Source organism: Schistocerca nitens, chromosome 8, assembly GCF_023898315.1.
Source record: "Schistocerca nitens isolate TAMUIC-IGC-003100 chromosome 8, iqSchNite1.1, whole genome shotgun sequence".
NCBI classification, from domain to species: Eukaryota; Metazoa; Arthropoda; class Insecta; order Orthoptera; family Acrididae; genus Schistocerca; species Schistocerca nitens.
Genome location: NC_064621.1, coordinates 43,886,998 through 43,900,760, shown reverse-complemented (window position 1 = coordinate 43,900,760; position 13,763 = coordinate 43,886,998). Strand labels below are relative to the sequence as shown.

Sequence of the window (13,763 nt, the reverse complement as noted above, 5' to 3'; positions counted from 1 at the left end):
GTACACCTCGGTGCTCTAAATTGGCGCGCAGCTCGTCATCAGACTGCAAAAGGAGGTCCCTATGGAAAAAACACCCTGGACCATATTTAAACTCTTATGTGGGGTGATGGTAACGTGAACATCCCCCAACTTGTCACAAGCAAGTAACCTGCGTGACTGGGCAGAGGATGCCGTTTTTATCAAAACTGACCCAGAGCGCATTTTGGACAAGCCCTCCACCTCCCCAAACTTGTCCTCTAAATGCTCTACAAAGAACTGAGGCTTCACGGATATAAACGAGTCATCATCAGCTCCGGTACAGACAAGATACCTGGGCGAATAGACGTCACTGTCATTCATTGCCTTTCGTTCCTCCCATGGAGTGGCCAGGAATGGGAACCATTTGGGGTCATAAACGTTAGCTTTAAAATGAGCCCTCGAACGCTTAGAGACTGCTGGTGGCTGGCCGCCAGCGAGAGATGATGTACCACGCTTCATTGCGAGTCATCCGCCCTGATGCCACCTACTCCGACCGAGGGCCCTCCCCACGGGCGCCACCCAACCGCAGCAAAAGCCATCTGGCAGGATGGCCATTGCCGGGAGTCCTGATGCCCCAGGGAGATGGGCATCTACTCCTTGAAATATGTGGGGAGTTAACGGCGCAGGCATCAGTAGAGCGATCCCTGTGTTGTCAGGGGGCTACAACCAACAGGATACATGGCGGCCCCACCACAACGGACTGGCTACCGTGCTGGATCTTAGGTGCAAAAACGTCCAAGGTCGTCGTCGCAGTTAAAAGCAACACTGCAGAGTGCAGCGTGGTTATCACACCCAGGGACGTATCCTAGCCCAAGAGATGGAAAACGAGCGGGACACCATTGCAACGACGAAAAAGCCGGCTAAAGGTCTCAATACACGACGGATACAGTGCACCATGTAAGGCGCCCTTCCCCAATTGGCTCGCTCTTCGGAATAATTTAGAAAGATGGAGGTCAAACCCGAGAGCGGACCATCACATAAGGCCGAAACATTTGAGACTCCTTTTAGTCGCCTCTTACGACAGGCAGGAATACCGCGGGCCTATTCTAACCCCCGAACCCGCAGGGGGGTCATCAGCATGCCAGCACAGCTTGAGAGTGAGGTTTTTTTATAGAGGTTCCACCGTTCTCGCGACCCGGGCAGTTAAGCCAAGATCTCTGATCTCTCTGACACACAACGTCCCACCACTGAACCACACCCGGAGCTTATAGTAACAGAGGACTGCCGTTGTTCATCAGTACCCAACTCAGGAACCGCAATGCCGTTAAGCTCTTAGCAAGAAAATGAGTGCTGAGCCCCTGTAAGGCTGAAACTGCCATGTGACCACACAGCTTATAGCAAAATTAATGCTATGAGGATCTTCCTCGTGACTATAATTACTTGGCTTGGAGTCGGAAAGATTTATCACTGAATTACTTCGCTAAACCAATAGAAATATGACTGTGATTAATTACCTTCATTCACTTGTAAATTACTCGTGAACAGAGCGGTATATTTACTATTAATGAACTGTAATAATCGTGTACAACTGAAGTATTTGATTATTCACACAATGACTCATCAGTATTTCAGAAACAGGTGCCTAAAAGACAGTGGTGCACCAGCGTGTAGCTGCAATGTGTTGAACAGGTGAACAGCTTAGGAAGGGCAATATAGTGACAGGAACACAGAATACAGTCACTATCGGGGCGTCCTCAAAAGCGAATTTTTTATATAAAACGGACGTTATTAACGTTCTCCATCTTTATTACTCATGACTACGTATTTGTTTCTCAACATAGTCACCCTGGCGACACATTTCTCCCAATGAGAGACCGGTTTTTTATACCGTCACTGTAGAATGTCTCATTTTGTTGACAGAGCCACAACCTCACTTCTGCTTGAACCGCTTCATCGCTATGTCAGAGGTCTTCTTTTTTGGAAACAGAAGAAAATCGATGGGACCAAGTCTGAACTGTAGGGAGAATCAGTGATAGTGAACTAAGGGCGACTGATTGTTGCAGATGTCGCAGCACTCTTGTGTGTTTGTCATTATGAAAGAGAGGATGCTCCAATTGTTGACGATCATTTCGAATTCTAAACTCGATAACAGCACGCTGTTTCTCATGCATATAGTTACATTGCACATTACCATGTGGAATGTTAATACCATTTGTTTTATGCAAAAGCCTTAAGAGTTTTCACATAAAAATTCGGAGTTTAACATTTCCCTAGTATATTGTTTCGTCTGTGGAGACAAGACAGTAAAAATCACATGGATTCTTAGTACACGTAAGATTAATTGAAGCTCTGACAGAAAACTTGAAAATTTATATTCTCTACATATGTGTTCAACAAAGGCATTAAGCTATTCATAATACAGAAGACGACCTAATCATAATATAGAAGATTGAAAACCGAATGAATTCTGCAAATCAGCTTCCACCTTACGAAAAACGACTTGATCCCTTGTGATGCCACGTGAATGAAAACCACTTTACATTAAAAATCAGTGCAATTCCTGGGGGTATTTTGGTCCCATCATTACAACTACAAGGAAACGAGTGTTTTATGTTGTTTTTTCATCACACGCGTTTCGTTTTATTGAGGTAAAGTATCATCAGCTGCTTGTAGTTAAAGATATTTACAGCCTGATTTGTTTTTGAGATCAAAAACGAGTTCGTTAACAATCTGTTGGATTTTACTTAGGGGTATTCTTGCCTGATTTCTCGTCTACATCAAGAAATACCTTCTATTAGCATATCTTTGGTGTCTTTCTTCATTATACACATGCTTCTAGCCTAATTTTCCGTTGTTCTGCAGAACTACCGGTATGCATTTCTTACGTTTCACACAGCACACTTTTTCGTGCACCACTGTTTATTGATTATTTATATACTTCGAAGTGTGCATTGTCCTTAGTAGTGTTGCCAACATAACTCTACCATTAGTTTGTCTTTGACCTATACTTTTTTTAGATACTTGTATGTGCGTTATTCATTTATTTAAGTTTCTATATATTTAAATACTGTAGAAGAGTAATGAAGGAATAGTGATGGAGTGTTAATTAATAGATGGGGAGGGAAAAGTAAAGACGAGTGGACATAAGTGCATAGTAGTGTGATGAAGAGTGAGTGGGAGGGAAGGTGAGAAGCAAGAAGTGAAACGAAATTGGGGGGGGGGGGGAGGGGTGGTTTATGTGGGAGAGGGCGATGGATGTGAAACACTTTTTCCTTTTTCATATGATATTTTCTATTGTATTTAATAGCGTTTGGTTCCCAATATTTATTTTATCATTGAGCAACTGTTTGTTTTGTGTTAATGCTTTGTGTATGTGGAAATTTTCTTTATTTTCTTTGAAGGGGAGGAGTGGTGTCTGTCTTTACTGATTCTTATGATGTTCATATCCTTTTCAATACTGCATGGATTGTGATAATCTTGTTTTAGATGATCTAATGTGTTTCAATACTCTTATGTGTTCTTTATATCCTGTGTTGAATGTCCTGCCAGTCATTACAGTGTATATATTTTCACAAACCTTCGAACTGAGCTGACAGATGTCAGATTGTTGGCATCTGTCTCGTTTTGATTTCAGTTTTGGGATGTGCTTTAGCACTGAGTTGTTTGTTTTGTAAGCAATGTTTATGCCTTTTTTATTGAATGTGTTACCTACTTTACGTATGAAACATTTGTGGCAGGCCACTATATGCCATTTTTGTGGCAGTGCAGGTTGTATTTGTTGCCGGCCGCGGTGGTCTCGCGGTTCTAGGAGCGCAGTCCGGAGCCGTGCGACTGCTACGGTCGCAGGTTCGAATCCTGCCTCGGGCATGGCTGTGTGTGATGTCCTTAGGTTAGTTAGGTTTAAGTAGTTCTAAGTTCTAGGGGACTGATAACCACAGCAGTTGAGTCCCATAGTGCTCAGAGCCATTTGAACCATTTTTTGTATTTGTTGGTATGGTTTGGTTAGTTTTCTTCATTATTTGTGTCTTTACTTTTATATTTAGTTTGTCTACCGTTGTATCTTTGTGTCCATTTTAAGGCTGTTTGTTATATAACAGCCAGCTCTTTCTCGTAATCAAACATGTTTAGGGGGATCCTGTTCAGTCCCTTTAACTGGTATCTGATTGCAGCCTGTTTCTGATTCTGTGGGTGGTTTGAGGCTGCATTCAGATGATGTCACTCGTTGTGGGTTTTCCGTATATGTCTAATGTGTGTTTGTTATTGTCTTTTCTTATGGTGATGTGTAGAAAAATTAGTGAGTTCTCTTGTTCTTCTTCTATGGTGAACTTTATGTTTTTGCATACAGTATTTATGTATTGGTGTAGTTGGTGTATTCTATCTCTACATTCACTTACATGGATAATATGTCACTCACGCATCTGTAAAAATAGATGATGTAACTATCCTTTGTTATTAAGTCTTTAAATATTAATTTTTCTATATGGTTCACAAAAATTTTGGCTAATGTTCCTGAAATAGGTGAACCCATGGGCAAACCTTCTTCTTGTATGTAATGTTCTTAACTGGATTCAAAATAATTTTGTTGTGTTGCTAACTGTATCAATTTTATTGTTTCATCTGTGTGTTCATGAGATAGATGGTTGTGTGTTTCCAGGTTTTCTTCAATTAGTTTTATTGTTTTGTTAACAGGGTGCAACTGTACATACTTTCTACATCAAAGGAGAACAGTGTTGCTGCGCCAGGGATTTTAATGTGTCTTATATGTTGTACTAGCTGAGAAGCATTTCTTATTGGTCGATCATTTTCTAGTTTACATTATTGGGTGAGCTGTGTCTGCATGTGTTTTGATAGTAGGTATGTGAGATCTGCTCTGAAATTCACTATCAGATGGACAGGATAATTTTCTTTGTGGACCTTTGGTTGATACTGCATTTTGGGGGCTTGAGCATTTTTTGTACAAGTCTCTGTTTCTCTCCGTCCGTAAATGTATATATGCTTTTGAGTGTGTTTTTAACATGTGTTTAAAATCTATTAGCTGGGTTCCGTTTTAATATTTTTATGTTGTTTTTTTCTGATGATTATTTTCATACTTCCAACATTTCGCGGCCCTGTCAGCAACTGTATAAATATTAATTTTAAATTATCAACACCCTCAGTTGAAATGTTATCTAGATTTATCTAGGTTTCAGCTGGGATAACCCAACCTTCTGCAGAATAAACGGAACTACGATTTGTCCATCTAGGTAAACATTGCAACTGAGGCTGTTGTTAATTTAAAATTAATTTTTCTGATGAGCTCATGAGGATAACATTATTACCTTTTTCAGATTTTATTACTGTGATGTTTCCTGCTTGCAGTTTTTCTTTATATTTTTAAGTTTTGTTTCGTCAGAATTATTTTTCCATTTTGTTGTATCCTTTTTTCAAATTTGTGTTGCTATGTTTATAATCCTCCCCCCATGAACCATGGACCTTGCCGTTGGTGGGGAGGCTTGCGTGCCTCAGCGATACAGATAGCCGTACCGTAGGTGCAACCACAACGGAGGGGTATCTGTTGAGAGGCCAGACAAACGTGTGGTTCCTGAAGAGGGGCAGCAGCCTTTTCAGTAGTTGCAAGGGCAACAGTCTGGATGATTGACTGATCTGGCCTTGTAACAATAACCAAACGGCCTTGCTGTGCTGGTACTGCGAAAGGCTGAAAGCAAGGGGAAACTACGACCGTAATTTTTCCCGAGGGCATGCAGCATTACTGTATGATTAAATGATGATGGCGTCCTCTTGGGTAAAATATTCCTGAGGTAAAATAGTCCCCCATTCGGATCTCCGGGCGGGGACTACTCAAGTGGACGTCGTTATCAGGAGAAAGAAAACTGGCGTTCTACGGATCGGAACGTGGAATGTCAGATCACTTAATCGGGCAGGTAGGTTAGAAAATGTAAAAAGGGAAATGGATAGGTTAAAGTTAGATATAGTGGGAATTAGTGAAGTTCGGTGGCAGAAGGAACAAGACTTCTGGTCAGGTGACTACAGAGTTACAAACACAAAATCAAATAGGGGTAATGCAGGAGTAGGTTTAATAATGAATAGGAAAATAGGAATGCGGGTAAGCTACTACAAACAGCATAGTGAACGCATTATTGTGGCCAAGATAGATACGAAGCCCACACCTACTACAGTAATACAAGTTTATATGCCAACTAGCTCTGCAGATGACGAAGAAATTGAGGAAATGTATGATGAGATAAAAGAAATTATTCAGATAGTGAAGGGTGACGAAAATTTAATAGTCATGGGTGACTGGAATTCGAGAGTAGGAAAAGGGAGAGAAGGAAACGTAGTGGGTGAATATGGATTGGGGGAGAGAAATGAAGGAGGAAGCTGTCTCGTAGAATTTTGCACAGAGCATAACTTAATCATAGCTAACACTTGGTTTAAGAATCATGAAAGAAGGTTGTATACATGGAAGAACCCTGGAGATACTAAAAGGTATCAGATAGATTATATAATGGTAAGACAGAGATTTAGGAACCAGATTTTAAATTGTAAGACATTTCCAGGCGCAGATGTCGACTCTGACCACAATCTATTGGTTATGACCTGTAGATTAAAACTGAAGAAACTGCAAAAAGGTGGGAACTTAAGGAGATGGGACCTGGATAAACTGAAAGAACCAGAGGTTGTACAGAGTTTCAGGGAGGGCATAGGGGAACAATTGACAGGAATGGCGGAAACAAATACAGTAGAAGAAGAATGGGTAGCTTTGAGGGATGAAGTAGTGAAGGCAGCAGAGGATCAAGTAGGTAAAAAGACGAGGGCTAGTAGAAATCCTTGGGTAACAGAAGAAATATTGAATTTAATTGATGAAAGGAGAAAATATAAAAAATGCAGTAAATAAAGCAGGCAAAATGGAATACAAACGTCACAAAAATGAGATCGACAGGAAGTGCAAAATGGTTAAGCAGGGATGGCTAGAGGACAAATGTAAGTATATAGAGGCTTATCTCACTAGGGGTAGGATAGATACTGCCTACAGGAAAATTAAAGAGACCTTTGGAGATAAGAGAACCACTTGTATGAACATCAAGAGCTCAGATGGCAACCCAGTTCTAAGTAAAGAAGGGAAAGCGGAAAGGTGGAAGGAATATATAGAGGGTCTATACAATGGCGATGTACTTGAGGACAATATTATGGAAATGGAAGAGAATGCAGATGAAGATGAAATGGGAGATACGATACAGCGTGAAGAGTTTGACAGAGCACTGAAAGACCTGAGTCGAAACAAGGCCCCCGGAGTAGACAACATTCCATTGGAACTACTGACGGCCGTGGGAGAGCCAATCCTGATAAACTCAGCCATCTGGTGAGCAAGATGTATGAAACAGGCGAAATACCCTCAGACTTCAAGAAGAATATAATAATTCCAATCCCAAAGAAAGCAGGTGTTGACAGATGTGAAAATTACCGAACAGTCAGTTTAATAAGCCACAGCTGCAAAATACTAACACTAATTCTTTACAGACGAATGGAAAAACTAGTAGAAGCCGACCTCGGGGAAGATCAGTTTGGATTCCGTAGAAGTACTGGAACACGTGAGGCAATACTGACCTTACGACTTATCTTAGAAGAAAGCATTTGTAGACTTAGAGCAAGCTTTTGACAATGTTGACTGGAATATTCTCTTTCAAATTCTGAAGGTGGCCGGGGTAAAATACAGGGAGCGAAAGACTATTTACAATTTGTACAGAAACCAGATGGCAGTTATAAGAGTCGTGGGACATGAAAGGGAAGCAGTTGTTGGGAAGGTAGTAAGACAGGTTTGTAGCCTCTCCCCGATGTTATTCAATCTGTATCTTGAGCAAGCAGTAAAGGGAACAAAAGAAAAATTCGGAGTAGGTATCAAAATCCATGGAGAAGAAATAATAACTTTGAGGTTCGCCGATGATATTGTAATTCTGTCAGAGACAGGAAAGGACTTGGAAGAGCAGTTGAACGGAATGGATAGCGTCTTGAAAGGAGGATATAAGATGAACATCAACAAAAGCAAAACGAGGATAATGGAATATAGTCGAATTAAGTCGGGTGATGCTGAGGGAATTAGATTAGGAAATGAGACACTTAAAGTAGTACAGGAGTTTTGCTATTTGGGGAGCAAAATAACTGATGATGGTCGAAGTAGAGACGATATAAAATGTAGACTGGCAATGGAGAGGAAAGCGTTTCTGAAGAAGAGAAATTTGTTAACATCGAGTATAGATTTAAGTGTCAGGAAGTCATTTCTGAAAGTATTTGTATGGAGTGTAGCCATGTATGGAAGTGAAACATGGACGATAAATAGTTTGGACAAGAAGAGAATAGAAGCTTTCGAAATGTGGTGCTACAGAAGAATGCTGAAGATTAGATGGGTACATCGCATAACTAATGAGGAAGTATTGAATAGGATTGGGGAGAAGAGAACTTTGTGGCACAACTTGACCAGAAGAAGGGATCGGTTGGTAGGACATGTACTGAGGCATCAAGGGATCACCAATTTAGTATTGGAGGGCAGCGCGGAGGGTACAAATCGTAGAGGGAGACCAAGAGATGAATACACTAAGCAGATTCAGAAGGATGTAGGTTGCAGTAGGTACTGGGAGATGAAGAAGCTTGCACAGGATAGAGTAGCATGGAGAGCTGCATCAAACCAGTCTCAGGACTGAAGACCACAACATCAACAACATGTTTATAATTTCTTCTTTTATTAGTTTCCTAGTTGGCACTGCAAGTTCTGCACGCTGGATGATCCGAAACAAACGTGCAAATCTATACATCACACGACTAAAATTACAAATCGGTACTTATTAATGGCAAAGTAATTGAAAGAGCGCACCCAAAATCTCAGACACTGCAGGTCTCCGAACGGGCTCGCGCCGACAGTGGAACACAGCGCCATACAGTGTCCTTTCAGATTTACGGTGCCACGTGGCCCCGACAACTGATGGCATTTCTTATCGGCTGGAGAGCCGACCAGAACACGAAAGATGCAAAGATTCTTCAACGGTGCAACAATCACATAATTTAAAGAATTTGCTCGACTAATCGAAAGCTGACCGTTGGATGTCCTTGCAGGATACTGCAAAAATTATTTCGCGATTTTAGAAGGAAAAAAAGGCAAGACCATATGCACAATTTATCTAGTAACTTTCTAGATGTTTGTTCTTTCTTGAAAGTAAGTTCAGTCTAAATTTTGTTTCATGTCCATGGACAGAGCTTTTTGTGCTGACGTTGGCAGCGTTATTGTTTGTGCGCAAAACTGATCCGTAAATATACTGAAATGGTGTGGTGAAAATCCCCAGTGTTTGAACAGAGTTCAGCTAATATTTTTGAGTATAATTCTCATGGTCCTTTACTGTAGTTCGAAAACTGCATTCATATTTACTGCATTTTTTCCGAGAAAAGAATTCCATGGCAAAGAATTGAGTGCAGTTATGAATAATACGTAACTAAATGACGCTGGCTGTTACACAATGATGACAGGACTCTAAGGACATAATATTCTGATGATACTTTTTGCAGGTACCTTTGTGTGCTCGCACCGCTTCAGCTGTACTTGGCACTGGACCGGCTGACGTAACTGCGCCGCGATAAACGCCTACAGAGACTCGTGATAAGAGTTTGTTGTGGTTTGCAGGCGAACGTGTACCGCTTCTCGCTGAGCTGGCCGCGCATCCTGCCCACCGGGGACACCGACAACATCAACCAGGCGGGAATCGACCACTACAATGACGTCATCGACGAGCTGCTGGCCAACGGCATCCAGCCCATGGTGAGTGGGCGCCGGGCTCAGCTCCAGGCGAGCTGTTCCACTTGCTCCTTCGACGAAAATATTACCGTTTCTTGAATATAATAACAAAAATTCCTTCCTCGCTCTCTCTAAATCTGAACAAGCAATCTTTCCACATCCGTTATCTCGTCTCTACTTTCTTTTCAGCATTCTGGATGGTGTAACTCAGCTTGAACATATAATAGCTTTTGGTCTAGGGGCTAGCGTTGCTGTCTCTGGATCACGTGGTCCCAGGTTTGATTCCTGGCCGGGGGGCTGGGTGTTTATGTTGTCCTCATCATTTCATCATCATCATTAGCGAGAGTGACTAGACTGGATTGGGAAAAGGAAAGGGACTGTGTAAAAATTGGGACTTTGCACGGGCGCTGATGACAGCACAGTTGAGAGCCCCACAAACCAAACATCATCATGTACTAGCTTCAAGCTTTATGTGATGGTTGAAATAGTGTCAGCAACATCAATTATTTTTCAGCTCACCACTACAATGAGCAGAATCTGATATAACTTGCGAGCACGCTTCCGGCATGTGTCCATTCGCCAAGGCTGCTACCAGAACACAAAGGAACGAATATCATCCTTTTGTTTTCCTTCCAAGTCGGCACCGGAGATATATTTGCTCAAATGACAACTTAATCAAAATCAAAAAAGCGTGGACGAAACAATAATAAAGGAAAGGCTACATCACTAGCACAAAGCTACTGACTGCGTATTGTTGTAACCGGGTGAGGTGTGGGAAATTGCATCTTTCACAGGGATACATCACCAACTTCACACAATATTTTACGGAGAAAAAAAGCACACTTGCAAGATAGCCCCAGCAACCGATACCGCCCGAATCTTTGGGTTCTAATTTGACTGTATGAAGTGCAGCTATTAAACTACAGCTATTAACAACTCACCGGTCGTTTGTCAGTTGCTCCGGCCCATTTCACTCGCCTAATGCCCGAGCGCCAAGTTCCGTACCGGTAGGGGAGGGGGGGGGGAGGGGTGAGTAAGAGGTATGTGAAATGCTGTTTTTACATTCGGTACATGCTTTGTTCACTGTGTCAAAGTGCGCCATTTAGAACCCGCAGCTGGTGTCAGAGATCGCTATGCCTTGAACATTCTTGTTCAAATGTTCAAATGTGTGTGAAATCTTATGGGACTTAACTATTAAGGTCATCAGTCCCTAAGCTTACACACTACTGAAGCTAAATTATCCTAAGGACAAACATACACACCCATGCCCGAGGGAGGAATCGAACCTCCGCCGGGACCAGCCGTACAGTTCATGACTGGAGCGCCTTAGACTGCACGGCTAATCCCGGGCGGCTTTGAACGTTCTTATCTTGCGATGCACAAATGAGGCGCAAATGAATGAAAAGAATGAGTGTGTCCTTAAATAAGTTGTGTAGCTCTATTTAATCATTAATATTGCAGTTTTGGTTTATTTTCTTTCGAATTTAGAGCCGGTACTGTTGAAGTGAAGTACGTTTGCAGGAACAGACCTGTTCTTCAACATGACTGACCTGATAACATTGTAAACGGGAAATAATTAATATCATTTCGTAACAATTGTTCAGTTACTTGGGTTTATTCATTTTGATTCTGAGGTGCATATATAGCTGCAGAATATAAATATGAGAGTACTGTTAAAATAATATTGAATGTATATGTGCCTCAGTTTGACATATTACGTACTCACACATGACTTACTGTTTTTCTTGTTGAGTATCATGTGTTCTGGAGCAAGATTTGAAAACACGCTGGGCACTTCCCGCCTCCGCCTTCCTCGCCATCAACATTCAGCGAATAGGAGGGCTCTGGTTGTCACTCTGCCGTACGGTACTTCGGCATGCGGGCAGTGGGCGGCTGCTACAGGACGGAGTGAGGAACAAAGAGCCGGTGCGCGCCACGTTTAAAATCTGTATATTCAGAATGTCGTAACGCCCTGCTGTCGCAATTGTGGCTCAGATTTTCGCACAGGATCGATTGCTGGGGCTGAAATCTTGCAAGTATGCTTTCATCGCCTTACAATATTACATCAAGTTGGTGATGTTTCATTGTCAGATATTAAAATACACGTCTGCCTAGTTAGCTGAGTGACTCCCATGCAGCGGGTCAGACTTCTATTCCCGGCGGGGTTGGAGATTTTCTCCACCCCTAGACTGTGTGTTGCGTTGTCCTCATCATATTTTCATCATCACCGACGCGCAAGTCACCCCACGTGGCGTCACGTGCAATAAGGCTTGCACCTGGCAGCCGAACTTCCCCGAACGGGGCTTCCCGGCCAACAGTGCCTCACGATCACTTCATTTCACTAAAATCCGTTTCTCTAAAAAGTAGTAAAAGCTATTGATAGTTGATTTCAGCTACTATACTAACGTCAAAACGCTACACAGCCGTAAATCTCGTGTGACAAGTGTCTAAAGGTGTGTATCGTGTTGTTTTGTTTCCAACGTGCGTCGAACACACCTACACACGCGGGCAAAGTAAACACAGCAAGAAATGAACAGCGCTGAAATGAACAAATTTCTAACATATTTATGAGTAATTGAAATGGCGGGGAATATTGTTGGCACGGGTGGCTGTCTCCTGTTTTACGAAAGGAATACTTATTCCTTCAGTTGCCGTTTATATCCAAAGTATGTGAAGCAAGCATAGTCTCACTCTTACTATTCACATTTCACTTCCGCGAGAATTGCCTTTATGGTTGTGCAGCGAAGCGGCTCTCATTCAGGGAGAGGAACTCTATGCAAAATTCTAGAAACACACTGTTTGATTCTTGGAATCCTTCAAAATGTCGTCAATCCATAGAAATCCACAGAAACCGTTCATCAGTGTCCACTTTGCTTCTATACGTGCGCTGAGTAGTCGGGTCCAGCACCTTTGCACCTTTTTGGAAGTTCCCAAATTGTGCTGCAACGTTTATCGAGCTGCCATTGCCTTTTACTGAAGGCTATTGGCATATGGATAATCTGCTGTATAAAATAAATTATTCAGGCGACCTTCAGAGAAAGACCAGTCCATTGAAGTCGCGCTATTTCTCTGAAAACCACTGTGAATTTCATGGTGAGGGATACCTCCAATTGTGCCACATGTTACGGTTACTTCTTACTATGTTCGCGCGCTGTAATTAGTATTAGTAGATTTAGAAAAAAAATTCTTATGGTGTTGATTGGTATACGCTCTTTGGAACAATTAAATATTCCAGATATAAAATAACGGGATTAAAAACATACCTAAAACTTGTACAGAACACAGAGTGGAGTTACATGAGGCGATGGACAAAAAGGGAAGCAGTAATTCAGAACGGAGTGAGACAACTTTATAATCTGTTTCCCCCGTTATTCAATCAGTACACTGAGCAGACAGTGATGAAAACCAAGGAACAATTTAAAAGACGAATTAAAGTTCGAGAAAACGAAATAACGCTTAAAGGCTTATTCATAGCATTGTAATTATTTGGGAGACAGCGAAATACGTCAAAGATCAGTTGAATAGGTAATGTCTTTAAAATAGATTGTGAGAGGAACATCAAGAAAAGTAAAATACAGATAATGAAGTATAACTGAATTAAATCGTGATGCCCAGGGATTTTCATTAGGAAATAGGACACTAAAAGTAGCAGAAGAATTTTTCTGTATGGGCAGTGAACGAATATAAACTGGAGTGTTGAAAAGTCTTTTTGAAAGTATTTGGCTCTAAGTGAAACGTCGATGATAAACTGTACGTACAACATGAGCACAGAAGAGTGTTGAAAAGTCTTTTTGAAAGTATTTGGCTCTAAGTGAAACGTCGATGATAAACTGTACGTACAACATGAGCACAGAAGCTTTTGAAATGTAGTTCAACAAAAGAATACTGAAAATTAGGCCGGTAGATATAATAATTAATGTTCGCAGAGATGAAAAGGTTTACCGAGGAGAGACTTGCGTGGAGGGCCGCATCAGACCAACCTTTGGACTGAAAGCCACAGCAGTGACAACGGTTTCCTATTTGTTCC

General features: G+C 41.7%; 1 protein-coding gene across 1 annotated transcript in view; it reads left to right on the top strand.

Moving 5' to 3' along the window:
• Positions 1-13,763, top strand: part of LOC126198841 (myrosinase 1-like) — a 151,670-nt gene that overhangs the window by 56,560 nt on the left and 81,347 nt on the right. The window contains exon 3 of the mRNA XM_049935423.1: positions 9,626-9,760. Within this exon, the coding sequence (XP_049791380.1) occupies positions 9,626-9,760 (135 nt within the window). The remainder of the gene's footprint in view (positions 1-9,625; positions 9,761-13,763) is intronic.